The sequence below is a fragment of the Chelonia mydas genome, chromosome 12, assembly GCF_015237465.2.
Source record: "Chelonia mydas isolate rCheMyd1 chromosome 12, rCheMyd1.pri.v2, whole genome shotgun sequence".
NCBI lineage: Eukaryota > Metazoa > Chordata > Testudines > Cheloniidae > Chelonia > Chelonia mydas.
The window spans coordinates 8,905,740-8,932,104 of NC_051252.2; the positions used below are offsets into that span (position 1 = coordinate 8,905,740).

At 44.8% G+C, this 26,365-nt stretch overlaps 2 protein-coding genes and 1 long non-coding RNA gene across 3 annotated transcripts in view; 1 reads left to right on the forward strand and 2 right to left on the reverse strand.

Moving 5' to 3' along the window:
• Window positions 1-3,579, reverse strand: part of B3GNT9 (UDP-GlcNAc:betaGal beta-1,3-N-acetylglucosaminyltransferase 9) — a 26,622-nt gene extending 23,043 nt beyond the window's left edge. The window contains exon 1 of the mRNA XM_007053971.4: window positions 2,978-3,579. The gene's annotated coding sequence lies outside the window, so the exon portion shown is untranslated. The remainder of the gene's footprint in view (window positions 1-2,977) is intronic.
• Window positions 1,437-18,754, forward strand: LOC119563668. Its single transcript, XR_006285296.1, has 3 exons — window positions 1,437-1,606; window positions 4,788-4,880; window positions 18,620-18,754. It is a non-coding gene; the product is annotated as an uncharacterized LOC119563668 (long non-coding RNA).
• TRADD (TNFRSF1A associated via death domain) overlaps window positions 6,555-26,365 on the reverse strand; it is a 22,754-nt gene continuing 2,943 nt past the window's right edge. The window contains exons 2-5 of the mRNA XM_027829424.3: window positions 23,767-23,917; window positions 18,607-18,884; window positions 15,753-15,945; window positions 6,555-12,710 (exon numbers count right to left, since the gene is read on the reverse strand). Of these exons, the coding sequence (XP_027685225.1) occupies window positions 12,400-12,710; window positions 15,753-15,945; window positions 18,607-18,884; window positions 23,767-23,908 (924 nt within the window). The 5' untranslated portion in view covers window positions 23,909-23,917 and the 3' untranslated portion in view covers window positions 6,555-12,399. The remainder of the gene's footprint in view (window positions 12,711-15,752; window positions 15,946-18,606; window positions 18,885-23,766; window positions 23,918-26,365) is intronic.

Sequence of the window (26,365 nt, forward strand, 5' to 3'; positions counted from 1 at the left end):
AGTGCATGGGCTGGTGGAGATTGGGAGGCTATGACCCTGTCCCCCACTACCCTTTTGGGGGCATAATGTGCCCTGGGGCATGCTAACAGAGGACTACAATTCTGAAATTATGACAGGCACGTATGCAGGCTACTGAAGAATGGGGAGTGGGAGAGAAAGGGAAAGTCCCTTGTGCTGTGAATCACCCCTTAAGGAGCCTTCGCAATCCAGCCCTTGGTGTGTAATATTAGAATAAACTCCAGATCCATCTATTATTCACAGTGGCTGTTCCTTTCATCAGAGGTGGGCTGGTTTTGTTTGTTTGTTTTGCTAACCTGAAATGTAAGAGAAGTCCAGGTGGTTTGCAGCATATGGCCAAGATTTTTATAAATGTCAGTGTTAGAGGTGGGTGTGTAAATCTGTACTTGGGCTCCTACGTAGGAACAATGGCCTGACTGTCAGACCTGTTTAGCGCCCAGCAGCTCCCGCTGATGCCCAGAGGTGCTCAGCACTTTGGAAAACTGGGCCTCGTGTTATAGCAGCTGGGACACAGTCAGGCTGGAGGGCTGCAAGGGGGTCTTCATATTGGGTTCTGAGAGGTGGGCGGGCGCAAGGACCCTCCCCCAGCCATGGGGAGGATCCACTGAGCCTGAGACTCAAATAATTATGGGGGGCAACTGAAAAAAATAACAAGGAGAGGTGTGTGGGTCAAAAGTAGGGGACACCGAGCAGAGAACCCCGGACAGCGCCCACTGGTCCTCAAAGGTGTCAAGGGAGCCAGTGGACACTGCCCAGAGGAACTCTGCCCAGATACATGAGCCGAGGGAGTATCAGAAATAGGCCCCAGAGTAGCAGAGAACCCCCTCAGCCAACCTCCTCTCCCTGGTGTTATAGATGGCCACTTTGGCCATCGTTAAGAGGAAGTTGACGAGAAGGTCCCACGACTCTGTGAGGCCACAGACAGGGTGTGCATATATAAGAAGATGGGGGGAGAAGTGCAGCCAAAAACATCAACGGAGGTCTAGGAGCCAGAATAGGGGCTGCAGCCTGGCACACTGAAGATAGGCATACACCAGGGTCTCCCTCATGCCGCAAAAGGGGCCAGGTATCGGGAACGGAGGCAAACCGTGCCAGGTACATGCCTGTGCTTACGGCTCAATGAAGGAGCCGCCAACTGATATCCCCAAGGTGGAGTATAGGTTGGCCCACCGGGGTTCCTCACCCTCAACAGATGACATTAGGTCCCACCATTTAGTGTTGAGGTGGGACACGAGGGTGAGGAAATGCAAGAGGGTCTTGGAAGGCCGAGATGTTAGCCCTAGAAAGTTAAAGGCCCCTTTTCCTACAAGTTGAGAAGGGGTTACCTCAGGTCAGTTAGGGTCACCTGATTCCAATTAAGGGCTGCCTGAGGCCTTTAAAAAGCCCTCCTCTGGGCAGAGAAAAGAGGGAGACAGAAACAAGCAGCTACCAGGCTAGAGGCAGCAGGGAAATAAGCTACTCCAGGGTGAGAGGCCGTGCTCCTTCCCATAGGGGAAACAGCCAAACCTGAGTGCCTGCTAGGGGAAGGACTGACACCCCAGGGCAACCAACAGGACGACACCCTGCACCAGCGAGGAAGCAGCGAAAGGTACCCCCTGGGTTTTTATGTTTGAGACTGTTTGGTGGAGGGTCACCCCACAGGCCGACCCTCAGGCCTGCTCTGAAAATACGACCAAGGGAGCACAGAAGGGGGAAGGCGAACCCTGAGTGGGGCTGATTACCCCAGGCCCACCATCGCCAGGGGCGGAAGTGCTAAGTCTGGTGAAACGAAGGAGGTGCCTTGCCACACAGCCTAATATGGAATTAGGAGCCTGCCTTTAGCTTCCTGTTTTTGAAAACTTTGACCCACATATCCCCTAAGCTCCAGAATAATGCTACAGCCTTCCTAGTATAGTGAACAGTCAGTGTAGCACGCATGCGGCTCCGGATATCGCAGACCTGTTCTTGCTCAATCTCGGGTGGTTGAACGCCACTTATCCCTCTAAGAAGTTGGTCGCTGACCGCTCGGGGGTTGCAAAACTAGTTAGCATGCCAGTGTAGGGTTTTCTTGATACTCAAAATAAGAGACAACATCTGCAAAACCTCTGTTTCTCCCCCAACAATCTGCGTCACTTGCTTTCTTTCCTTCTCCCTCTTTCCCCGATCCCCCATGAAATGATAAATCCGGTTTCTTCTGATGATCTGCCATTGACGAACAGCAACTAAAATTCATTTAAAGTTCTCGCATTAGCATCTTCCATAACGATCTACAATGCTATTACAGTTTGTGATGCAAATATTGCAATGTCCCTAAATACATATATATATAATAGTACTTTTACTCTGGGAGTATGCCCCATCAATTTGAATGGGATACTCCTGAAGTAAGATATAATGTGAGTAAGAGTATCACAGTCTGACAAAAATCTGTTTACATGGTCATATGTGACGTTCTGTTAAATTCTAACGAAATATATATATATTTACAATGATACACAGTTTGCAAAATTATGTATATATGGATTGAGCTCCAAAGATTACACCACTGAAACTCTGGTAAAGAGGACTGCATAAAAATTGTGAGTGTAACCCAAAAAAGAAGGTCTTGTAAGCATAACATGCCCATATTTTTACATGATTACATTTGGACTGTAACAGCCCTTCTTGCAGCTCTAAGACTCCCCATAAAGAAGCCCTAATGTCTTGCACAAAAAACAACATCTAAAAACATGCAAAGAAGATTCTATTGTGAAGTAAAGCACAAGCCTATGCAAAGTTGGCCAGAGACAGTTCATTTTAACTGGCTCTGCTGCATATTAAATCACGGTAAAATGAGCTGCATAGCTTCTTGTATAAACCACTGCGGGAACAAAAAACTATAGGATTGACTAAAATAAAAGCTTGACTATAAGAGTCTCCAGTTCGCGTTGCCTTTAGTATAACATGTCCCCCAGATCAAACATAAATGCTAGATACTTACATCCAATTTGATAGTGTAGATCCTGTGTCCCCTCAGTAACGTTTCGTCAGTGGGTTGCCAAGTAGGCACATCTGGAGACAGTTAGTGGAGACATTCCTTAGCCTCTAACTGAAACCGAGGAAATCCTTGCTGAGCAAAGCAATGCTGAGTCTCCTGCATTTGGGGGCATTTTTGTTACGGAAGCCATCAAAGCTCCTCCATGCGTATGTATGCTAATGTGGCTTGTGACAACACTCTACATCTCTTCTTTCCAAACACTTTCTTACTGTAGTGGTGAAAGGAGCTCAGTTTTCCTAGTGCTTGTCATGTGATTTAGGCAGATGTCTCCGCACACAGGCTGTGGGAAGTTGGAGAGAGCTCTGAGTGCAGATGTTGGCTCGCACCGAACAGGGGTTGGCTGCTTGACTGTACGTACAGTGATGGATCACACGGCCTGTGTCAGATCTGGAAGGCATTCCACATATATTTCTTCGAACAATAGAGCTAACGCCTTGTATAAAAGGGGCAGAGAATGTAAATTGCTGGGGACTAAAACATGGTACCAGAGTCGTGATTTCTTATGACCACTTAATTCTTCCCTCTGTGCTCAAGCGAAGTGAAGCACTTCACTGAACACTGGGTCTGGTTAAAAAACAACCGTTATTTCCCATGAGACTTTTGAAAGCAACAAAGCCTTGTTCAGGTCGTTCAACATTTTCCCACAGACTTTTCTTTTTTTTGCCCAAGTATTTTTGTACAGAATTTCTAACTTACAATTTTCATTTAGATTCAGTTGGATTCAAATGAAAAAGAGAAAAAAAAATTGACGTTTTGGTTTCTCCAGTAGGGGAAAAAAAAAAATGCAGGGGACTCCATGGAATGAGGGACCAAAACCCATGAAAACCCATTTTCCCTTTTGATTTGAATCAAATGGAATTAAACCAAAACCATTACTTCAGAATGGCATCTAAATTCATGTACTCACCGGCCTGCTGAATGACCATGGGCGAGTTATGTGGTCTCCTTGTGCCTCAGTTTCCCCATCTATAAAATGGGGATCAGAATACTGACTTCCTGTGTGGAGTGCTTTGAGATTTACTGATGAAAAGTGCTACAGAAGAGCTAGGGAGCATGAGAAGTATTTATTAGTAGCAGTACTTTTTCATTTTTGACAAAACAGAAAATTTGGAAGGATACCGTTTTTTAAAAAACGTTCATATGGTCCAAAACCCCCAATTGTTTGGTTTAAAAAAAAAAGGAACAATAATAATTTCCACCAAAGCATTTTCACCAGCAATGCTGACCACACAGATGTAAAGGTGATATCCCGTAAAGCTTTCTAATGGGGACAGGTACAACTGGTCAACTTCAGCTACTAGTTAGTCCGTTGAAACAGAACAGCTTATTAAGAAGTAATGTGACCAAGGCAACCCTCCCCGAGCCTTTAGCATTACCGGCCTTATTCTTTCCCCGTGGAATGGCAAACTTCCCACTGATCCCAGCGGGAGCAGAACTGAGCTGTGAGTCAGAGAAAGGGCTGTGCCTAATTTTCATTTTGCCCCAGGGGATATAGATAGCCATGCTGGGAGTCTGCCCTGGAGTCTGATACTTGGCTGGATGCTGCATTGCATTTCCAGCCTGAAGCCAGCCACTTGTGGAAGAAGGCACGACCAGCACACAGAGCAGCAGCTCCCTAGCTCTGCCCCTACTTTTACAATGCTCCCTCTGGGCCCCAGCCACCCAGAGTGGACACGGAAGCATGCCATAGACTCGCTGCTCCTCCCCTCCTGTGAGTTTTGGGGCCTCCCTGTCCCTTTGCTTCCTTCCACAGGATGAAGATAAACAGGGAGCCTCCTAAGTATTAACTCTCCTCTGTGGGTAGCTGCTGCTGCTGTTTCGAGACCCATGCAGTGGGGCCTGGAAGGTAAGGAGAGGAACAGTGGCCATGGGTGGACCCCTGTCTCCTGACACTGTTACCTATTTATTGTTTCCCTGGTACCTTGTTCCCCGCTCCCATGTGTCTGTTTTCTCCAGCTGTCTCTTGTCATGTGCTCTGAGGCCGAGACTGTCATACTTTTGTAATGTGAGCATATAGCTTCTAGCACCATGGGGGCCTCAGTCTCAGCTAGGGGATCTCGGTGCTACTGCGGCACAGATAATTAATAGTACATGGCTTTTCCAGGACGTTCAGCAGATGGAAGACCCAGAGGAGCACTGACTGTTGGCCAAAGGGACAACAGATCCATCCAGAGCTTTTGATAGACAAAGGAATTTTCCGAAGCTCCGTTACTCAGCACATGGAGAGCGTGCTAACATTGACACACTGCTGGGCTTGTTTAAAGGCCTCACTGGAACGAATAAGAAGAATTTGATTTTATTAGCTGTTTGCAGATTTACTGTTTCCCGTCATATGTGCTGGGCTGTACAGGGTATTCTTTGGGCTGGCACTGGTTCTCCAAGCCACTGCATGGCATCTTGTCCCTCAAGGGTCACTGGACAAGGTTGGGCAGAAGGCTCAGTCTGGCATGTGAAGCTTTTAAATGAGCAAAGTCCTACCCCACTGAAAGAGAACCGGAACTGCTCATGATCAGATCTGGCTGATGCGTCAAACATCACTCTCGTCCATCACTAGGGCAGAGAGCCCTGCACTCTGAGCTCCTACCCCGATACATTGATCCATGGGGTTAGTATTAGAACAGCGTGATACGTGGAAGAAGGATGGTCCTGTGGCTGAGGCACTGGACTGTGGAGGACTGGGTAAAATCCTGACTCCACTTAAGTCAATGGTAAAACTCCCATTGACTTGAGTGGGAACAGGATTTTACCCCTGGGTTCAGTTCTTGGTTCTGCCAAGACCTCCTGTGTGACCTTGGGAAAGCCACTTAATCCCCTCATGGCTCAGTTTCTCATTTGTAAAACCGAGATGATCATTCCCTACCTCTCAGGGATGTTATCAGGACAAGTTCACTAACGTTTGTAAAATGCTCAGATACTGTGGTCAGTGAGGGCCATGTAAGTGGACAGATAGCTCACAACTTACATCATGGCACTGAAATGAAGGGAACTTTGCCTGTCTTCAAGTTTTGTAACAAACCTCAATTTCTGGTCATATTTGCTGACAGGCCCATCAGAGTTATAGCTGGAACCTCTATGGAACTTGGTTGTGATGTGAAACCAGAGCATTTAACTGGGGGGGCGGGGCGGTGAGGAAGCAACCCTGCAAACCAAAAACCATTGAAGTTTGCACAGCTGTCACCAGAATCCAAACCACATGGGCTTTGCACGTCCCTGTTTCTGGACAGCAGGAGTCTCCTTAATATTATTATTTGTATTATCACAGTGCCTAGGAGCCCTAGTCACAGACCAGAACCCCATTGTGTTAGCTGCTGTACAAACACAGAACAGAAAGTCCCTGCCCTAAAGAGCTGACAATCTAAGTATCTCCAGGATCTTTCAGGTAGATATGTTGTCAGAGCCGGTGAAGACAGTTATACGCTCAGAGCTTCCCATGATGCACTCATTTCTTTTTACCGTTGCAGCATCCCATACTTGATTATATTCCTCTTTTTATAAGTTTTATTGAGTAAGAAATAAAAGCTGAGGCAAAGAAAGCCAAACTAATTTATTTCGCTTTCTAAAGACATTGTAAAAATATGATCTGATATATCAATATTCACCAAAAATACATGTTTCTTTATAGAAGAAGTCAGAAAAAACAGAACAAAATGCTTTCTGATATAAAAGACAAATACTATTGAGGTTAAATGCTGTAAATTGGGTGCACATGCTCCAGCGCTGAAATCCCTCAGCACTGGAGCTGCAAACTGTTGATCTGGAGCTGAACTTCCAGGGAGTCCATAGCTGGAGTTTCAGCTTGAGATTTTCAAACCTGACTAGGGGATTGAGCCACACAGCTCTTATTGAAATGACTAACTGTTGCGTGGCTCATTCCCCTAGTTGGCTTGGAAACCTCAACCATGGTTTAGCCCTTAGTAGAGACAGGGAAAACCTACAAAGCTTGGATTCAGACCTGAACTTACCCAAAATTTGGGCCCATTTTTAAACAAAAGACACAGGGCCAGATCCTAAAGCAGTAGCTCCACTGAAGTCATAACCTCTGAGGGCCTGGCTCGTGGTGAAGAAACCCTGTTCTTTCCCTTTCCAGTGTCTTTCTAATGTCTCAGTGGCTTGAGGCACAAAACATTATGATCCTTTCAAAGACACATTTTTATAAGAGAGGTTTCAGAGTAGCAGCCGTGTTAGTCTGTATTCGCGAAAAGAAAAGGAGGACTTGTGGCACCTCAGAGACTAAAATTTATTTGAGCATAAGCTTTCGTGAGCTACAGCTCACTTCATCGGATGTAGCTCACGAAAGCTTATGCTCAAATAAATTTGTTAGTCTCTAAGGTGCCACAAGTCCTCCTTTTCTTTTTGTAAGAGAGTTTCTAATCCAAGTAAACAAGCGGTTTGAGAGCATTCAAATGCTTTTCATTGCCACGTGCATGGTATCTATGTTTTTTATTCAGATTTTAAGTGAAATGTGTGTGAGGGTGTGGATGGGGTGGGGATTGAGGCTCAAATATTCTGGGCTCCCCTTTGAAGCTGGAGAAAGACTTGTCCATCCTAGCAAGGAGGCCCACGGCATCTCAAGGTGACCCTTCCAATTTCTGTCGCCTAATGCTGAGGCGAGAGGCGCAGGTAATGTCTAAGAGATCATCCCCTCATCTCTTTCTAACAGGGCCTCAGCTCTTGGTAGCTCAAAATCTGAGCATTTTGATTTTTATTGTTTGAATAAGCCTGCAACTCTAACCCTACCTCTCAGTAACGGTGCAAGATATGTCTTGTTCTCAGCCATGTTTTTCTCTGACTTCTGGGTTATTTTGACATGGTTCTGAGACTCCCTGGCTATAAAACCCAGTGTTGCCAACTCTCTCATTTTTGTCACAAATCTCATATTGGTGTTTTTCTTAAAGCCCCAGCCCCCGGAATCATGTGACTATACCAGAATTTCAGCATACATTAAAAAAAACCAAACCCTCCAAACCTTAAGTTTCTAGCCCTCATGACTGCAGAGATAAGGTTGAAAATGTAAAACCCTAAAAATGCACATACCAGATAGCAAATAAAAAGAACTCCAAATTTATTATTTTTTAAATCTCATGATTTCTGAACACTTGTGACTGGCAATACTGAAAACTTTTCATTATTCTTGGAATTGTTCGCAGCTCTTGGATTATAAATCAGTCCATCATGAGTATGTGGCATGGGTTTGGACTGAAGCTGGAATGGGGTATCTTTCTGTCATCTACCATGGTTTCTAAAGCATCCACCGTAGTGTCAGTTCTCCTTCAAGTGGAAGAATTAATCTAGGGTGTGATTTTTTCAGCACTGTTGAATGCCAAACTCTCACTGATTTCTGAAAATCACACCTCTGATGACCAATTTGATATTTGCAGTGGTGTTGTAGCTGTGTAGGTCCCAGAACATTAGAGAGACAATCTTTTGAGCTTACATTAAGCTCTTTTTCAGATCTCTGTAAGCTTGAAAGCTTGTCTCTTTCACCAGGAGCAGGTCCAGTAAAAGATATTACCTCATCCACCTTGTCTCTCCAATTGATATCCTCTTTCATTACACCTTTAAACAAAGTTGGATTTACTTAAGTCATAAATCTAGTTTAGACAAGAGGGTGAGGTAATATCAATGAAAGATATTACCTCACCCTCCTTGTCCAATATCCTGAGACCCACATGGCTACAACAACACTGCATATAAATCTAGTTATGTTTTTATGCCAAAGTGGACGTGGTGGCCATTTAAAACTTCATCCTCCTCTTTTAACAGCCATGTAAACGCTTTCGCTCAGCTATGCCAAAACAAGGCATTTAAAGCCCTGTTTGGATCAATCTCTTCTTCCCTCTGCCAGACTGAAAAGAGCCTGTTTCAAATCTGAGACATTGCAAACACTACAAAAACAATCTGTATCACAAAAAAAAGCCCTATTGGAGTTTCCCCTGTGAATTTACTTTGGCCTCATCTCTGTTGTTTGCTTAATATTTTGCCCATTTATTTTGTTTTTGTGTAACTGATTTATTTGTTTAACATTCTGTGGCATTCAAAATAATAGCACGTTTGACCTTGAAGGAAACCACAGGTATGTCTTCACAGATTCCCATTGATATAGGACCAGTGTCAAGGTGCAGAGAAAAATTCAGTAGTGATGCAAACCATGGTGTACACTGCACAAGTGGGCATTAGATGACTGGTGTAAGTGGTAAAGAAGCATCCCACTTGTGCCTATTTGGTATTTAAGTGTGTGCAAAAAAATGTGTGTACCTACCACACCAAAGGAGAAGAAGGAAGTTAACCAGGAAAAACAACTTGCAGGAAGATGTGTGCCTCATTAGCAATAAGTGACATGGCAGACAGGCAGAGTTACAGGAAACAGAACTTTACTACCTTTGCTGACAGGCCAGCCTTGCATGCTGAGGATCTACTGTGTGTGTGTATAGGAGCCTGGTCCCAGCTTATATGGCTGATGCCCTGGAGCCTCACCAAACTAGGTCCCTCCTGAAACCTGACCCTCTTCCTCCAGTTCCACTCATCATACTGTAGAGTGAGGTAAAGCAGCCCCACTCTTGTATTCTACACATTTTTGTTAATTTCTTTTCCTTCTGCCACCTCCTCTTCTTCCCCTTCATTGTGTCAGTTACACTCTTTTGGCACATCTGTGTAAATCAGGAGTAATTCCACAGACTTCAGAGAAGTCACACGGGTATAGAACAGAGGTGAGAGCAGAACTGGACCGCTATTCAATGCCAAATTAATGCAGCTTACTCTGTACCATTACATCACATGCTGAATTTGTCCCAGAGACTTCCATGATAGTTACACCTGCTGACACTAGGTCTGAATTTGGCTTAAAGTGCTAGATGATACTAAAAGTCACATGGTCAGAACAGCTGTGGGATAGGAGGTTAAGCAGGTGTTGGTTTGAGGCCAGAATTCACCATATCTAGGGCATGGCAGCTGATTCTAGAAGGAATGATTGATGAAAAGATGCTAGGACATACAGCCATTCCCAGTGATCCTAACCCACTGTGCATAATCCTGACAGCACCATTATGTCATGCCACTGGAAAACCCTCTTACTTCACCTCTCTGAAAGAGGACACCTGTGAATGCTATTAAAAATGATGTTATCGTATATGCGCTGCCAAGAACTCGAACACTTAATGCACTTTTGAGAGGAAATCTGTGAGTAAGAGGGAACAAACATGACTAGCACTGGCAGAGGAATAAATAGCATAGGGTTGGTAAATTCATGCGTGCTCCATCCACGGATGTAAAATGGCAACAGCAATTTAAGACTTTAAGGCAGACTCTGAGGAATAGAATGGTCGATTTTTGACTGCAGAGTGTTGGCAGGTTTTTCTCCCCAGGGTGGCTAGCGATGATCTGAGTAGAAGACTGGGCATGCAGTTAAGTTAGACTACAGACTAATAGCGTAGGAATGTTGGATTAAAAAGTGACAGGACAGCATGCATATCATCTCGTATTCTAAGAACCATTACTGTAAAATGCAATTGCAAAATAGATATTTAAAAAAAAAAGGGGGACCAGCAGGAATGTTGACTGACTTAGTGGAGACGGGCCCAAAATGAGGTTCCAATCCTGCTCTCTTTGAAGCCAATTGCAAAATAATGGGAGCAGCATCGTACCCTAAAATCCCATATTCAAATTTTATATGTCATATATCCTCTTTGGGATTAACAGACCCTGCACGTGAACACACATGACCTTGGGGATTTGGAATCAGATCCAAAGGCAAACTGTCTCAGGTTCCAATTGAATGGTCAGGCTCAGTTTGTTCTAGGCACTCGGATACCACCGGGACAAACACAGTATCATTCTAGCGGGTGGGGAGTGGTATTCCTGTGAACTCTGACTTGAACCTACATCTGGATCCCAGGCCTGAGCTCTTCCTTATCAGGGAATTTCTTTGTCTCAGCCAAAGGTTACAGAAGTGCTTATAGGAATAGGATAAAACATTATTTGGTTTAAAAGGACATCCGCTCTTGCCCATTGGCGAACCACTGCCCTTGAGAGGTAGAACAAGCAACTTTACATGAGTACACACACTGGCAGATCCACCCTCCCCCCAAATCTGAAATGACCCCCATGGACTATCTGCTATTCCATGATCATGAAAGGAGGGGGAGGCTAAATGGAGTCAATGAAAGGCCTAAAGATAAGTAAAAACCGGCCAGGATGCCACAGGTAGGATGCCACAAGAAACATGCCGCAGGAAAGCAAGCTGGATAATCACGTTTACGTGATACGTGATTGCTTATGCTCCCTTATATGTTGCTGTGCATTTCCTTATGGGCTCAGGCACAAATTCTGCTCTTGTTGCAGCCTGGGCACACCTACTGAAGCCAGTGGGGTTGTCATGATCTAACAGAGAGCAGAAGTTGACCCTAGCTCTTTTTTTGTACTTTCCCAAACTTTACACTTGAAATCCAGAATATGTGAACCTGGCACCCCAGGCCCAGCTGATTCCTGGCTGTCTCAGAATCTCAGCATGCCAAAGAAAGATGTCATGCAGGTCCTGACGCTCCTGGTATGTGGTGTCCCAGAGTGCTGCATTCTGGGGCATCTCTAGCCACGCCAAGGACAGTTTTTAAAGAGAGCCGGTGATGTGATGAATGGACCTTGCGTCCCGCTTAGAGGCGTCATTCAGCACGTGGGTAGGGCCTTGAGTTGGTTTTGACGTTGCAGTACACCTTTAAGAAGAGTTCACCTGCTCTTCCTGCTTATTTACACCTGCAGTTTGTTCCATTGCAGCTGTTTGCAGCATGGAGAATTGAAACTTTCTTAGAGTAACGAGGATGCCTTCAGGTGGGGAGAGCAAGGAAAGAGCAGACAAGCTTTTTAGTGGAGGAGTTACTGTTTACATGAAATGTCCTTATTTGTGAAGAATGAAGGGGGCGGGAATACCCCTCCAAGAGTGTACTATATTCAATGAGCAGAATTATTGCTAAGCACCTGTAGAATGCTTCCCAAAGGACTTTCCTGAGACCACAGTTGCTGTTTAACATTCACCATGTTGGCATAATCCCTAGGCCTGGGCTGTAGCATTGTTAGGTGCATTGCATCACGTCGCCCCAGGGGGTAGTGACCGGGAGCCAGTTGGAAGCCATTCTCCCCAGCCCGTAAGCAGCACCGTCTCCTGGCAACGATGTGCAATGAAGTATGTCAGCGCTGTGGTAATTCAGTACCCAGGCTGACTTTGTAAATGCACAGCGGCTTTTTCTTGGGCATTCTCCGCTAGTAGGATACCATGGTGGTTAACTGAGCTTTGCATTCCTGGGATGCTGGCAAGAGTCTTGGAAACTGTCTGAAACGGGCAAGATCCAAGTTCCGCTGGCTTCTCCATCCCTGGTCTATGACATGTCGTTTTCACTAGGGTGGAGGCCCAGGAGTTCCTCTGCTAAGGTTATGAGACTGTTTTCCTCCAGGGCTGCAATCAGCCTCTGTAACGTGGCTCTCTTGCCCTCTGACTGGATAAACTTGAGAAGGAGCTGGTACGCTTGCTCGTACAATCCCTCTCGGTCATATTCGTGGGCCAAGTTGTCGATGACAGGATCCCGAAGGGCACGACAGTTCTTCTGCAAAGACCTACCCACCTGCTTCCATTTCTTCGACACGAGCTTGGCAAATTTTTGATGGTCATCTGGCGTGAGTGTTCTGTTGGCTTAAAGGGAACACGAAGTGCTTAACACGTTGGGGTCCCAGTTCATCACTGCACTGACACAATGCAAGGCCATGTTAAGGTCTACATAATATTTTGTGGAGCAGAGACCTCAGTATGGTAAAGGATAAAACTTTAGTGTGTGTGTAATGTATTAAACTCTGTCATGGAGTTGTACCCACCCTTTGTTAACTGGAGTTTTCACTAACTCACTCCCGGAAGAAGCATTGCGCGTCTTGTGCCACACAGTGACAGTATTGAATTTAAAGGAGTAAATTCTGCATGAAGAGGGAGTTATGCACAGAGATCTGTGCTCACTGAAAACACACCCAAATCAGCGTATACAGGAAAGGGAAGCCATGACAACTGAACTGACCTGCATTAATCATTCAGCAATGCTGATACTGTGACCAACTTCCCCACATCCTCCAGGGTAAAAAGCCAGCTGATTTCAGTTACAAATTTCAGATTTTGAAATCAGTGCAATAGAAATTTGTTCTTATCGGATTCTTACATTAGTGCTAATCCACCATACAGTATCATACAGATTGTGGGGATCTCTATAAGCACAGTGTGTAATTGCTCTTAGCGTTTCTTAGTTGCCTTTCATTTGTACCTTTGGTTGTAATAGAAACTATAAAGGGATGCTGCTGTTTGTGGTATTATTAGCAGACCTGATATAATTTGTATGTGTTTATGATTCATCCTGAATGTTGATTTTAAATGAAGTATCAGTGTTTCGTTATCAGCAGAAGAGTCATTACTGTTGAGAATCGCTTCTCCCCTCACCCTGTCTGGGAATATGAGAGGTCACGTCCTAGGTAAGTTAGATCTACAGGTAGTGACTATGTGAGGAGAGCAGGGTGCATGTTTTACAAAGACTGCTGAGCAGGGAAGGGTTTGAAGTCCACAGTTTATACTAATGAACATTCCGCGTCCAGTCATTCCAAAGGACAGTGCTATCTTCACTAAGTGGCAATTAGTAGAAACTTATTTGTGACTGTTAAAATGTGCCATCTTCTGGATTTGGGCACCTAGCACCCACTTTCAAGACTAAAGGATAGCGACCTGTGTAAGGGAGAGAGTCTGTACTTAATAAAGACCTTTCCAGCTTGATGTCCAAGGCAGCCATGTGTTTAGAGTGCCCCCGTGAGGCCAGTCCTGGCTGCACATATTGTTAAGCTGTCTCACACCAGGGCGGAACTATACGTTTGTTTCATGGGGTTTACTTTTCTCTTGGATGTTCCCCTTTAACTTATGCTATCAGTCCTTGCCCTTTTAAAACCCTCAGGCTCATCTTTCTGATCTTTTTCTCTGTTCCTTTTCTAAACACTCTCAGCTTCCTTCTGTATCTGTTGACTCCTGAAATAGTGAATCAGGGAGGGCAGATCCCACCCTGCTTTTTACCTGTAAAATCCTTATATGGGGCTAAATCATACTCAACAGTGACCCAGGTGGGCTCTGCCCACAAACCCATATTGCAGTTTGAGACCATTCACAAATATCTCTGCTCAGGAAAGAGCCGAGACTGGAACAGTGGGGATGCGGCAGCTCACGGCTGGGGTACACTGGCAGAGCTGTGAGGGGAACCCTGGATGGCTATCTCCCCAGTCAGTACCATTCGTCCTTCATTTTCAGGGGCCCTACCTTCATGCAAGGGTTTGTCTCGGAAAATGGAAACTTCTTCCTCTTACTTGTCCATTCAGAGCACGGTTACACTGGAGTGTTTACAGCGGCCCCGATACAGCTGCGCACCTGTAAGCTCTCTAATGTAGCTGCCCGAAGCCAAGGGGAGAGAGCTTCTCCCATTGGCTAAATTACTCCAGCCCCCACGAGCGGCAGTAGCTATGTCGGCGGGAGAAGCTGTCCACACCGGCGCTTATGTCCGGGTAACTTAACGTCGCTCCTGGGAGGTGATTTATTCCCGTTCCCAGAGCTGAGTCAGGCCACTGACTGACCTCACTTGTGTGTTGCAGAGGGATATAAACCCTCCTGCGTCAGGGCACAAGCATCAGGTAAGGCTATGGCTGGAGACGGGACACTGGCTGGCACAGGCCAGGGCTCCAAGGTGGCACCAGGTATTTTCTTTCTCTCGCTCTCTCTCAGGTGCTTGGCTGGCTGATTTCTGTGCATTTGCTCAGAGACCAACTGATCACTATCTGGAGGATTGGGAAGGAATTTCCCCCCAAATCAGACGGGCAGTGACTGGTGGATCTTCCTCTTCAGTGTGGATCTCCCTCTTCAGTGTGGATGTGCAGGTCATTTGCCAGGATTATCTGGATACTGAATCATTGAATCATTTCCCTCCTATTGTGGGGGCCTTGGGCACTGGTGCACCTGGGTGTCTCCTATTCTCTGCCTGTAGCATGTAATAGTTCAGTCTCCTGTGGGCTGTGATACTTTGGTCTCAGAGTAGTTATTGGATTTAGTGTGCGGGTGCTGGCATGTGGTACGCGGGAGGACAGGTAAGATGACCTAGTGGTCTCTTCTGGCCTTTAACTCTGTGACTGTAAACCAGCCTCTCATTAATGGGATTGGGAAGAACCTTTCCCTCAGGGTAAATTATATCCCACAGCTGCCTACAGTGGGGTTTCTTGTACCTTCCTCTGAGGGAATGTCTACACAGCAGTCAGGAGGAGTGACTGCAGCATGAGTTAGCTGAAATAACAAGAGTAGTGTAGACGCGATGGCACAAGCTAGCTGCGCAATATGTCCTGGGTTGGACTGTCCTCGGGTGGCTAGCCCATGTGGCTGTTTTTAACAGGCTAGCTCCATCAAAGCCAGCTGGGTATGGCTATACCTGCTGCAATCACACCTCCTCACTACAATCTAGACATACCCTACAGTGCCTGGTGCTGGCTACAGTCAGAAACCGGACTGCCTTGGTCTGACCCAGTATGGCAGCTCCCATGATCATAATCTGGGAAATTCTATTCTTGACTCATCCAGAACCAGTCCTTACTTCCCTAAACTTTCTCCTTTATGGTTTGAAGAGTGGAAGACCCAGGGCTTTAAGATTCTAACAGCTCAGTTCTAACCACTCACCAAATTGTTGTTCCTGAAAGATGAAGGTGGCTCCAGGGGGCAGAGAGCTCCCCCCAGAACAATAAGGCAGAGATGAGGAGTTCAAAGAGTTGCAGTTGTTTGAAGGGGTTGAGTTGTTGCTCTCCTGTCGACAAGTCAGGCTCCTGAAAGATTCCTCCAGCTCTGCAATTTCCTCGTCCCTCAGGCGGTCGGGCTGTAAGGCAAACAGTGCCAGTCATTGCTGGTGCATTCTCCTTCTCATGAAGTTGTCAAATCAACACCAGATGCCTTTCTGAAAGATATGCTTTGCCTAACATAAGTTACTGGGCTCAATACAGTTGTAACTGGATGAAATCTATGGCCTGATATACTGAAGGACAGACTAGATGAGCTAATAGTCCCTTATGGGTTTACAGTCTATGAATTTGCACTAAATAATCCTCCTTTTTTAAAAGGCTCTTTTCCCCCAAACTTTCCCCTATACTATTTTTCCCCACACAAGGGCACAATAAATAAATCATAAAGTGGAGGGAAGCTCATTACTGATAGATACTTGTATTCTAGGAGCACCCAGAACTCCAGTCTCCACTGAAGTCAATGAAGCTATGGTGACTTGCACCAGCTGAGGATCTGGCTCAAAGAGCAAGTGGCAGACCTGGGAAAAAAGGCCAGGAATAGAGCAGGCTGCATCTCAGAATTTGTTTCATGGGTAATATCGACACTTCGCAATTTAATTTTTGTTCTGAATCAGAACAAAAACCAAACATTTTTTGAAATTTCTTGTGAAACAGAATTTCCAAATAATTGTGATTGAGGAAAACTTTTGTTTCAAAATGGCAAAATTTCATTTCCAAATTTATTTTAATTTATTTTTTCATTTGTATATTATTTTTGGTCATTTTTCCATTCCGTGTCAGAAGTCACTACTGCTCCTGACATGTCATGATATGTTGTTCGCAGTATCATAGTAGCCATGTTGGCCCCAGGGTATGAGACAGACAAGGAAGGTGAGGTCATATCTTCTATTGGACCAACTTCTGTTGGTGGGAGAAACAAGCTTTTGTACTCCTCAGAGCTCTTCTTCAGTTCTCTTTTGTTTTCTTCAGGACCTCAACCACCTTGTCTCGTGTCAGAATATGACATAATTTAATAGCTGAAATATTCTATTTTATTTTAAAAATCATTAAGGGCAGCAGCTACTTAGTACTGACTGAAACATCATATTGTCTGTTCTAAACCAAAGTGTTTCCTGTTTTCTGTTATAATGAAACAGTGTGACGCTCGGGCCAAAAATTCCTGACCAGAGTTAACCAGGAGTTCAGACTCCTGGTGCCCTGCTTTAACCACCAGGTTACACATTAGAGTGAAGATTAGTCACTGCACGAGTCTTTCCCCTTAGCTAATGGTCCTTAGTACCGCGCAGGGGACAAACACACAGGGGGGAGCATGCTCTGTTGCTGGGTTTTTCAGATTTACACCAATTGAGTCAGTTTTGGGAGCAGAGAAAGAATCCATCTTTTCTCGGCTTGTCTGCTAATTCAGCAAAAAGACTAGGAAAGGAGCAGCAGGCAAAAACTGACGGGATGCATAATATAGCCTTTTCTTATCTCCCATAATGACGTGTTTGCCTTTCATGTCCTGGCAAAAAAATCAATCCAGAGATGCACTCACCCCCAGCAGGTACAACAGGTATCTGGTTTTGGGGACACTGAAGATGTTTAATAGCTACCATTTTGAGCTAGTGCAAATTAAATTCCAGGTGAAACAAGCATCTAAAGACAGCACAGAGGCAAGGAACAGGAGACAGAATTCAATTATTTAATCTATTTCAGAGGCCCTATACTCTAGTGAGCTATGCGGATCCCAAAACAGCAGCCTCTAATATCATTAGCAAGGTTTGGAAACTATTCAGGAATGCTTAGCAATCATTTGCCAGACTATTAAAGCCAGTTGCTGGTATGACACATGTAAAACTTGCATCTCGCTCAACTGGAATGGGTCCACATCAAGGATAGCAGCTTCCTACTGCTGCCAGCTCAGGTTTTAGAGGTCTACGTCCTGGTGCTGAAGGTCCCAGTTCAAAACACGCTGACAACCTGTGATGCATAGTGGTTGTGCTTGCCCCAGTTTTTAGGAACTGTTCCAAATGCTACTTTCAAAGGAGATGTAGGGGAGGCAAAAGCAACATTGGAATAGATGGTCTCGTGAGTGTAACGTGGCACTGCTGGGTTTTCTTACTGATTCACTTATCTGGCAATTCAGACTTGTTTGTGCCTCAGTTTACCCGCCATACACAGGGTATAATAGAATTTCCTGCCTTACAGCAGTGCTGAGCTTTAATAGATGCTTGTTCAGCACTTTGAGACCCCAGGATCTAGAGACGTGCCAAGTATTACAGGCAAAATATTTAATATTCTGGCTGTCATTTATTTATCCTCGGTACTTACCTGGCCCTCATTGCTGTAATGTCTGAGCTCCTCACATCCTTTGATGTATTTACCTCATGGCACCCCTGTATGGTTGGAAAGTGCTATTATCCCCATTGTCCAGATGGGAAACTGAGGCACAAGAGAGGCTAACAGCTAGATTTTTAAAGGTATTTAAGTGTCTTGTGGCATTTTCAAAAGCACCTTACTTTTGAAAATGTCACTAAACTCCCACTGGTTTCAATGGGAGTTAGGCACCTAGGCACTGCTGAAAATCCCACTAGGCATCTACCTGCATCTTTAGGTCCTAAGTATCTTTATATATTTGGCCTTAGGTGACTTGGCTGGGATCACACAGGAAATACATGGCAAAACAGGGACTTGAACGCAGGTTTTCTGTGTCCCAGCCTAGGGCCCTAATCACTGGACCACGCTTCCTTCTAATGTACCTTTTCGTTGTAGATACATTCCAAACAGCGCTCCTCCTCGTTCAGCATGTGGTCCAGCTGCTCACTGCCAGCCTTCAGCTCCACTTGAACAGGTACGGCTGTCATTGACAGGGTGACTTGGAGGTGTTTCTGCAGAGACTCCCGGAACAACCCGGCCCGGTAGCTCCGAAGGAATTTGCGGCAGTTCTCTCGCATGCAGAATTTAAGCTGGATAATCAGGTGCGGCTCACTGCAGTGCACCTTGAGCATGTCGACGCCGTGCAGGCCGCCGGTGGAATCTGGCACAGAAGAACAGGCAGAGTCAGGTTCTTGCCATGAAACAGATTGTCCACGTGAGCGCTGCCTGGGTGGTGACTCGCTCTGTCTCCTCGAACTTTTGGTGACAGACCTGTGCCTGGATAGTCTTTCTCTGTGTGTGTTTGTTTTTATTTTTATTTTTTCCTGTATTATAAATTATTCTGGGTTGGGGAGCTTGTATTTGAAAGTGGGAGGAAAGAGGTAAGCTTTAACTGACTCTGTGCTATGCATGGAACCCATTTGAACTGAAGCATTCAGTCCAAATTATCCCACAGCTGAATCTGTCAGAGATCCATTAATATTGCAGTTCACAGACGGGGACATTATCTGACTCCCTGCAACAGGGAGAGACCATTCACATTATATCTAATGTAGAACACAGGGTGCATTCTGGTGCTTTGTCTGCACGAGCACGATTACCCAGTAGTAACAGCAGAGGTCAGCAGTGGAAGAAATAAATCTGCTGAAAAGAGAGGAGCTGAAAGCAGCGGGGAAATCAAGTGTAACAATGCTATGTGCTCAATCTGCAGTTAAACCACCCATATGCAGCTGCACCGGGTGTCAGCAACAGGTAATTCTGCTGGTGTCACAAGCCCAACAGGAGAAACTAACTATGCTAAACTGATTAATTAACTTTAAGATCTAACTACGGGGCAGGCAGACTTTACCTCAGAGGAGATTAAAGAGGGAGTGTTCCTCTCCCACATGGCCAGACTGCTGTCGAGGTAAAGCTATAGGTGAGATTCCACAAAACATTTTACCTGTCCGCCTCCTGCTTGCAACCCCAATCCTCCTTCAGCTTTGTCTACGCTAGAAAGAGTTTGCCAGTATTGCTATTCTATATGACTGGCTTCACCAGTCTAGGGTATACCAGTTCCCTGAACAAAATAAGCCATACCAGCAAAAATACTTTGTCAGAATAACCATGTCTACTCTAGGGCTATTGCCGGAATAGAAATGTCATTAAATCACCCACCGAAGCGACACTGCTGTACTGGCAAAAGTTTCTAGTGTAGACCAACACTTAGTAAGGTTTCAGTCATGCACCTTCGATGAAATTATCCTTTTATTCCCTTGTTCCCTCCCTTGTGTTTGGAACTGTGGCTGAGATTTTGGAACTGTGTCCAGATCCCTGAGGCCGCTCTGAAAATCTCAGCCAGTGTAAATAAACCCTATATCTAAAACCTCTCTGTCTGAGACTTTGCCTTTACTGCACACAGATGTATCTGTTACACAGAGATAGCTAACTCGATGTAAAATCCTAATGGAGACAAGGCAAGGATATTTTTTACCTCAGTGTAGTTAGCCAAAGTCAACCCCCTCCCTCACCCACCTCTCAATGTAGGGTTGGTGTGACATTGCACCCCATAATGCTTTATGGAAATATGCTTATGAATGTATATATGACATAACTCGAATATGTTTTATACTACATATGCCATGTAACCTATCTCTGCAAAGGTTATGATCTACTGAATGTATTCATCCTATTCATATGCATGTATCATTTTTATATTCAAAGTTATGAATCTTGGCTGTGTACTTGTTTGATTTTAAGTAGCCTTAGTAACACATTTAGTCAGCTTCTTAAGAAAGGAATTTGCAAGTTAAGTGCCCAATCAAGAAACACTTAACGGACAATGGAACCTTGGAAGACTCCAATCCACATAAGGGGATGTTCAAGGTAGCATGTAGGCAATGGCTCCAACTTGTAAGGAACTGAGTCATGCATGGACATGTGACTCGCCCATGTGACTCCAAAACTCCATCTTGGAGCTGTATTCTGCTTAGGAGAGAGGAGGGGGTCACTACCCACAAGAGAAAGTCTATTTAAGCCCCTGGGAGACCCCTCCATTTGGTCTTCAGCTGGCTCAAGAGATAGCCTCTCCTCCCCAAAGGATACCTGAAAGAAACTGGAACAAAGGACAGTAACTACAGGGGGTGTGAGTGATTGTTGGACCCAGACTAGAAGGAGGCTAGTCTGTAAAAAAAGAAGCTTACTGGAACATCTCTGAGGGTGAGATTTCATCTGTAATCATTTTCTTACTGTATTAGGTTTAGACTTGCGTGTTTTATTTTATTTTGCCTGGTAATTCACTTTGTTCTGTCTGTTATTACTTAGAACCACTTAAATCCTACTTTTTGTATTTAATAAAATCATTTTTTACTTATTAATTAACCCAGAGTATGCATTAATACCTGGGGGGCTGGGGGAGACAAACAGCTGTACATATCTCTCTGTCAGTGTTATAGAGGGCGAACAATTTATGAATTTACCCTGTATAAGCTTTATACAGGGAAAACGGATTTATTTGGGGTTTGGACCCCATTGGGAGCTGGGCACCTGAGTGTTGAGAAAGGGAACACTTCTTAAGCTGTTTTCAGTTAAGCCTGCAGTTTGTGGGATGTAGTTCAGACCTGGGTCTGTGTTTGTAGCAGGCTAGCGTGTCTGTCTCAAACAAGGCAAGGTTCTGGAGTCCAAAGCTGCCAGGGAAAATGGGCTCAGGGACAGTCTCAGCACATCAGCTGGCAGTCCCAAGGTGGTTTCTGTGATCCAACCTGTCACAGTTGGTTTCAATCAGCTATATTGAGGTAACAAATATCTGTGCCGTGTCTCGGCTCAGCAGCCTATGTCCTATGTCAAAGTGGATCTGTTTGTTCCTCATTAGTCCAGTGCACTCGAGTTCAGCCCCGGCATCTCTAGGATCTCTTTGTTTTATGTGTATGACAAGGCTTTTGCCCTGCCGTGATGTACCACTGAGATCCTTTATGTATTACTGGTTGCATCACAAGGTGAAGTTTGGAACGGCTGTAAGACTGGGACATCTGGGGAGAGAGGCATTCAGATTTGCTGTTATTACTGATAAATAAATGCCCTTTGCCCTGTATCTCTGCCTTCTCATTCCATTTATCAGGAGTACAAAGAGGCTGATTCAACTGAAGTTTGCACAAGAGTTTGATCTGGGTGAACAGGTACTGTACAAACATGGAAAGTTGTAATGAATTGCGTAAAATGATCTTTATGGCTGTTGCATAGGAGACGACTTTGTGCTTATCTGCTCTGAATACCCAGGTCTCATTCCTTCTTTAGGTCTGGCGGTACAGTGCAGAATGTAGTGCAATTAATACAGAAATGGGCAGAGCTCTTGTTCACGTATATGGCCAGATTCACCAGTACAATCTGGCTGCTTTGCACCACTTTGGTGATGCAAAGCAGCCATAAAGCTGGCCTAACCAGGCAATCAAGCCAGGTTGTCTGCTGCTTTGTATCGCTGGAGGAGCACAAAGCATTTGCAGCATGCCAATGCATCTGGCCCGATATGGTTAGATTGGTGAGAAAAGGCAGGTTGTACTTATAGAAACCCAGCTAAAGGACACACTGGAGAGTTGGTTGTACAGTAAATGATTGACCCTAAGATATTCATTATGGGGAGAGAAAACAAATGTGATAGCTGTTTTAAATTATTGTTATCCAGGGAGTCAATATGCTGCAAAGGATCACAGCTGAGATGTTTCTACCGTTTGTAGCTCAAATCCTGTGTTGGTGTAAATGGGCACCATTGCATTGGCTTTGTTGGAGTTGAGCCCATTTACACCAGTAAAGGATTTGGCTCAATATGTTTGATAAAAGGAAGCCGAGAGCAAATTATCGGTCCTTTGCCCCATGTATTCTTTCACTGGTAATTTTTCCCATATCCAGAATTTCCCACACTTGACAAGTCTAGTTTTCTAATGCAGGGTAAGTGAGGTTTCATCACTGGGCTGCAATTGTGAACCCAGGAGTAAAAAGTCGGGTCAGCTGTTGTAGCCAGCTGCAAGGAAAAGTTAGACTGGACCAAATTCCTCTCTGTTGAAACTCCACTGACATTGGAGGGGTTAAAATTGTCCTGTCTTGGTTTCAATGATTGTTCAAAAAAAAAAAATCTGGACTCTAAGCAATTTGCTAACTTTGTGATCCAAGTGTAAACGATAACGATTTTGAACCTGAGAATAGTGGCGATCTCTTCCCTCTAGTGTATCAACGGCTAAGATACTGGGAAGGGTGATCATATGAAAGGAAGAATGGCTTTGTGGCTTAGGCACTGGATTGGAGCTGGGCTCCATTCCCCACTCAGCCACAACCCTTAGGGCTCAATCCTGCAAGGTGCTCAGCTTTCTGATCCTTCTCCAGCAAAACACTTGAGCAGCTGCTTAATTTTAAGCATGTGAGTAGCCCCACTGGAGTCCTAATCTCTCAGTGCACTAATTTCCCATCTGTGAAATGGGACTAATGCTTCCTTTCTCCCACCCATTGTCTCTTGTCTATTTAAACTGTCCCTTCCCTGAAGAGTATACAGTCTCTTCCTATGTGTCTATACAAAGCATAACTCAATGGCAACCAATCTCATTTGGGACCTCTGGGTGTTATTGTAGCACGAATAATTTATTAATAATATATCCAGAGTGCACTTATCTATGTCTATGTCTGGTGCTATCAGTGCAGAGCTCTGATTTAACCAGTGTGACATCAGTTTTACCTAGTGCTGCAATGAAACGGAGAGAGAAGGATTAACTTTATTACTGGACAGTAAGTGGTCCAGCAGGTGCCAGGATTCTGATTGCCCCAGTGCTTGAATTCAAGCCTTGGAAGATCATGGCTTGAACTTCTCTGTAAAAGCCCTGAGAAGTCTACAATCTTCAATGAAATTAATAGGAAAGGATGGGATATGACCCATGAAATTGCAGTTAAGATTCCTAAAAAATTCCCTGTGTTGTGAATCTGTCACCTTTCTCCAAGCACCAAATCCCTTGAAAATTAATGTAGCAAGTAAAGAAATAAGACATTGTGACATTTCCATTTGTATTCAGTGCAATGACACATACCTGCTAAAGCCAACTTGAGGGCCTTGAACACGCTGGACTTCTGGTGGGAGCTTTCATAAAGAGAGGGCAGGATAATCTTCTCAGATGTCGACTGGAGGAATAGATAAGCGCTGCCAATCCAGAGATCAGAGCTGTCTGCCATCCTCAGCACCTAAAATACCAGGTATGTGAGCACAGTCTGTTCTGGAGGCAGCCATGACACACACAAAGCACAGCAAAGTTTGTAACAAGGATGTTAGTCGGAGGTGGTTTTGTTCTATCTGAAAACGTGCTATAAGAGAAAAGACACTAACAATCATGAGATTGTTATTGGCAAAGCAAGTGTAGCCTTTAAGGGAATTATAATCATTATCTCTTAAAGCAAAAATTGATAGAACATTGTGCACCAAAGAAAGAGTCATTCAGTATCCTACACTGAAGTCCCCCGATGGATAGATTTCTAGTTCAGAGACACCCTGAGTTCAAAGGTGAGAACCTGCTGAGAATTCACCAGTCAGGCCTCTAATGATCAGGTCTAATGAGCATGAGAGGTGCTTAAACCCAGCTCCTTTCTTCTGCACAAAAAAAAAATATCCAAAGGTAAAATCCTGGCTCCATTGAAGGCACTGGGCAGGATGATCATTGATTTCACTGGGACCAGGATTTCACTTCAAGGCTTTAGATAATGCAAAAAGGAGGCTGGATCTGGTTCTTCGTACTCTCATGTCCACCATGAGAAACCTTCATCTATATCATACAGTGTCTTGAACTCACACTGGTGCAGCCTGGCTCAGTGAATATAGCACACTGGGTCCTGAAGGCAAACGCTGCCAGGCTTGGCTAACCCACCAAGTCAGCCAGTTTGGAGAGCCTGAGTCATCTTTGCCAAGGGGATGAAACTGAACTGAGTTCTCTTTCAGCATGGCTGAACTACTGGAATGGGAGGATGATGGGAATTTACTACTTTCCAATCTCTGTCGTGACATTCTTATATCTTTAAAACATTTACCCTCGGACAGTTTCAACTAGAGAAATATCTGATAAAAGGTCATGCAAAAAATCCCCTTAAAATAATCCTGAAATTCCCTGTGATACTGTCACTAGGTTTTGCATTTTGTAACCCTGCGTATGCTTCTTACCACAGTCCTAGCTTTACAGTGTGCCTTGCTGGGAAAGCCATTCAATGGCAGCAAGATGTGGTGGGCGGCCCAGAAGTCAGCCAACCCCTCAGAAGGTGGGCTTCTATGAAGGTGCTCCTTAAATATAAATGCAAAGGAATCATCTACAAAGCAAAACCAATTTCAGCCATGAACAATTGAATGGCCCAGGATAGGAAACAGTTGCAGACTGCATGGCTTAGCTACTGAAGAGCAAGCTCACCTATCAGCAATGTTTTTATTAACACCAGTCAGATAATATCAACCCCATGCAGAGAGGAAATTTGATAACATCTCTCCATCATTGTCAGGCACAGTTTCCAAAGTGAACCTGTTTCCGTTAAAATGAAGAAAACTTGGCAGTCTGAAGAGTCGATAAGTGGCCAGTTTATAGCTTCATCACGTCTGTCACGCGTGAGATGCATGACATCTGACAGTTCTGGATGTTCCAAGTATTGGCATGTTGAGGCCTGCTCCAACCCCAACTGAGGACAGTGGACATACTCCCTCCACATCAGTGAGGGGCTGGATCAATTCCGAATGACATAACAGGCTCCCTCCTTTTGCACAGTCTGTTTTATAAATGGACGTAGTTGCAACTTGGATCCTGTCTCCACACTGGTGCGTTTTGATCAGCAGCACCAGGATACTTAGAAAAGTTCCTTTTGCATTGTATTCTATCAGCCTTCCCCAGAGATGCCTGATAGGTCTCGTATATATTCAAATGATAAGACTGTTTAATCGCCCACCTTATTCATATCCCTACTATAGCTTGGCTGGCTGATTCTAACATTAATACCAAACACAAAAACGTGCACCAAAACTTCCAGGCAAAACAATCCCCAAATCATAGGTGCTGGGGATGGAAAATTCCTATCAGATCATCTAGTCTGGCCCCTGCCAATGCAGAAAGGAGAGGGTGTATCTAATAATAACCTGATTGAGGCACACTGAACTTTTTGTTTTCTGTAGCCACTAGTTTAACTTTTTCTAACACACCAGGGATAGAACCTGGGACCATGAATCTGGAGACACTAAAGAGCCAGGCTTGCTAGCTGAGGGCTGTAACAGCGTCTCACCCTCTGTGGCGTGGGTGCAAGGGGTGGGTGGGGCATGTACCACACGCTAATCAGTGAGATACATACGCTCTCCAAGGCAAAGGCAAGGGCAAGGACCATCTCTTAGCATGTGTTTGTACAAGGGGTCCCCAACTGGGGCCTTCAGACACTGCTGAAATATAAATAACAACAACCAGTCCTGAGATTTGTGCTGAAATATCTATTGATCTGTCTAGAGGCGCATATCTGTGTGTATGTTGGATGGAAATTTCAGAACTGCCGGAGTGACTTAGGAGTATAAATCCCAAGGACTTGTGTTCCTAAGTCACGTAGATGCTTGTGAAACTGTCACCCAGAGGGGAGCAAAAGGAGGAGATGAGTTCAAGCTGCAAAGTTCAGATCTGA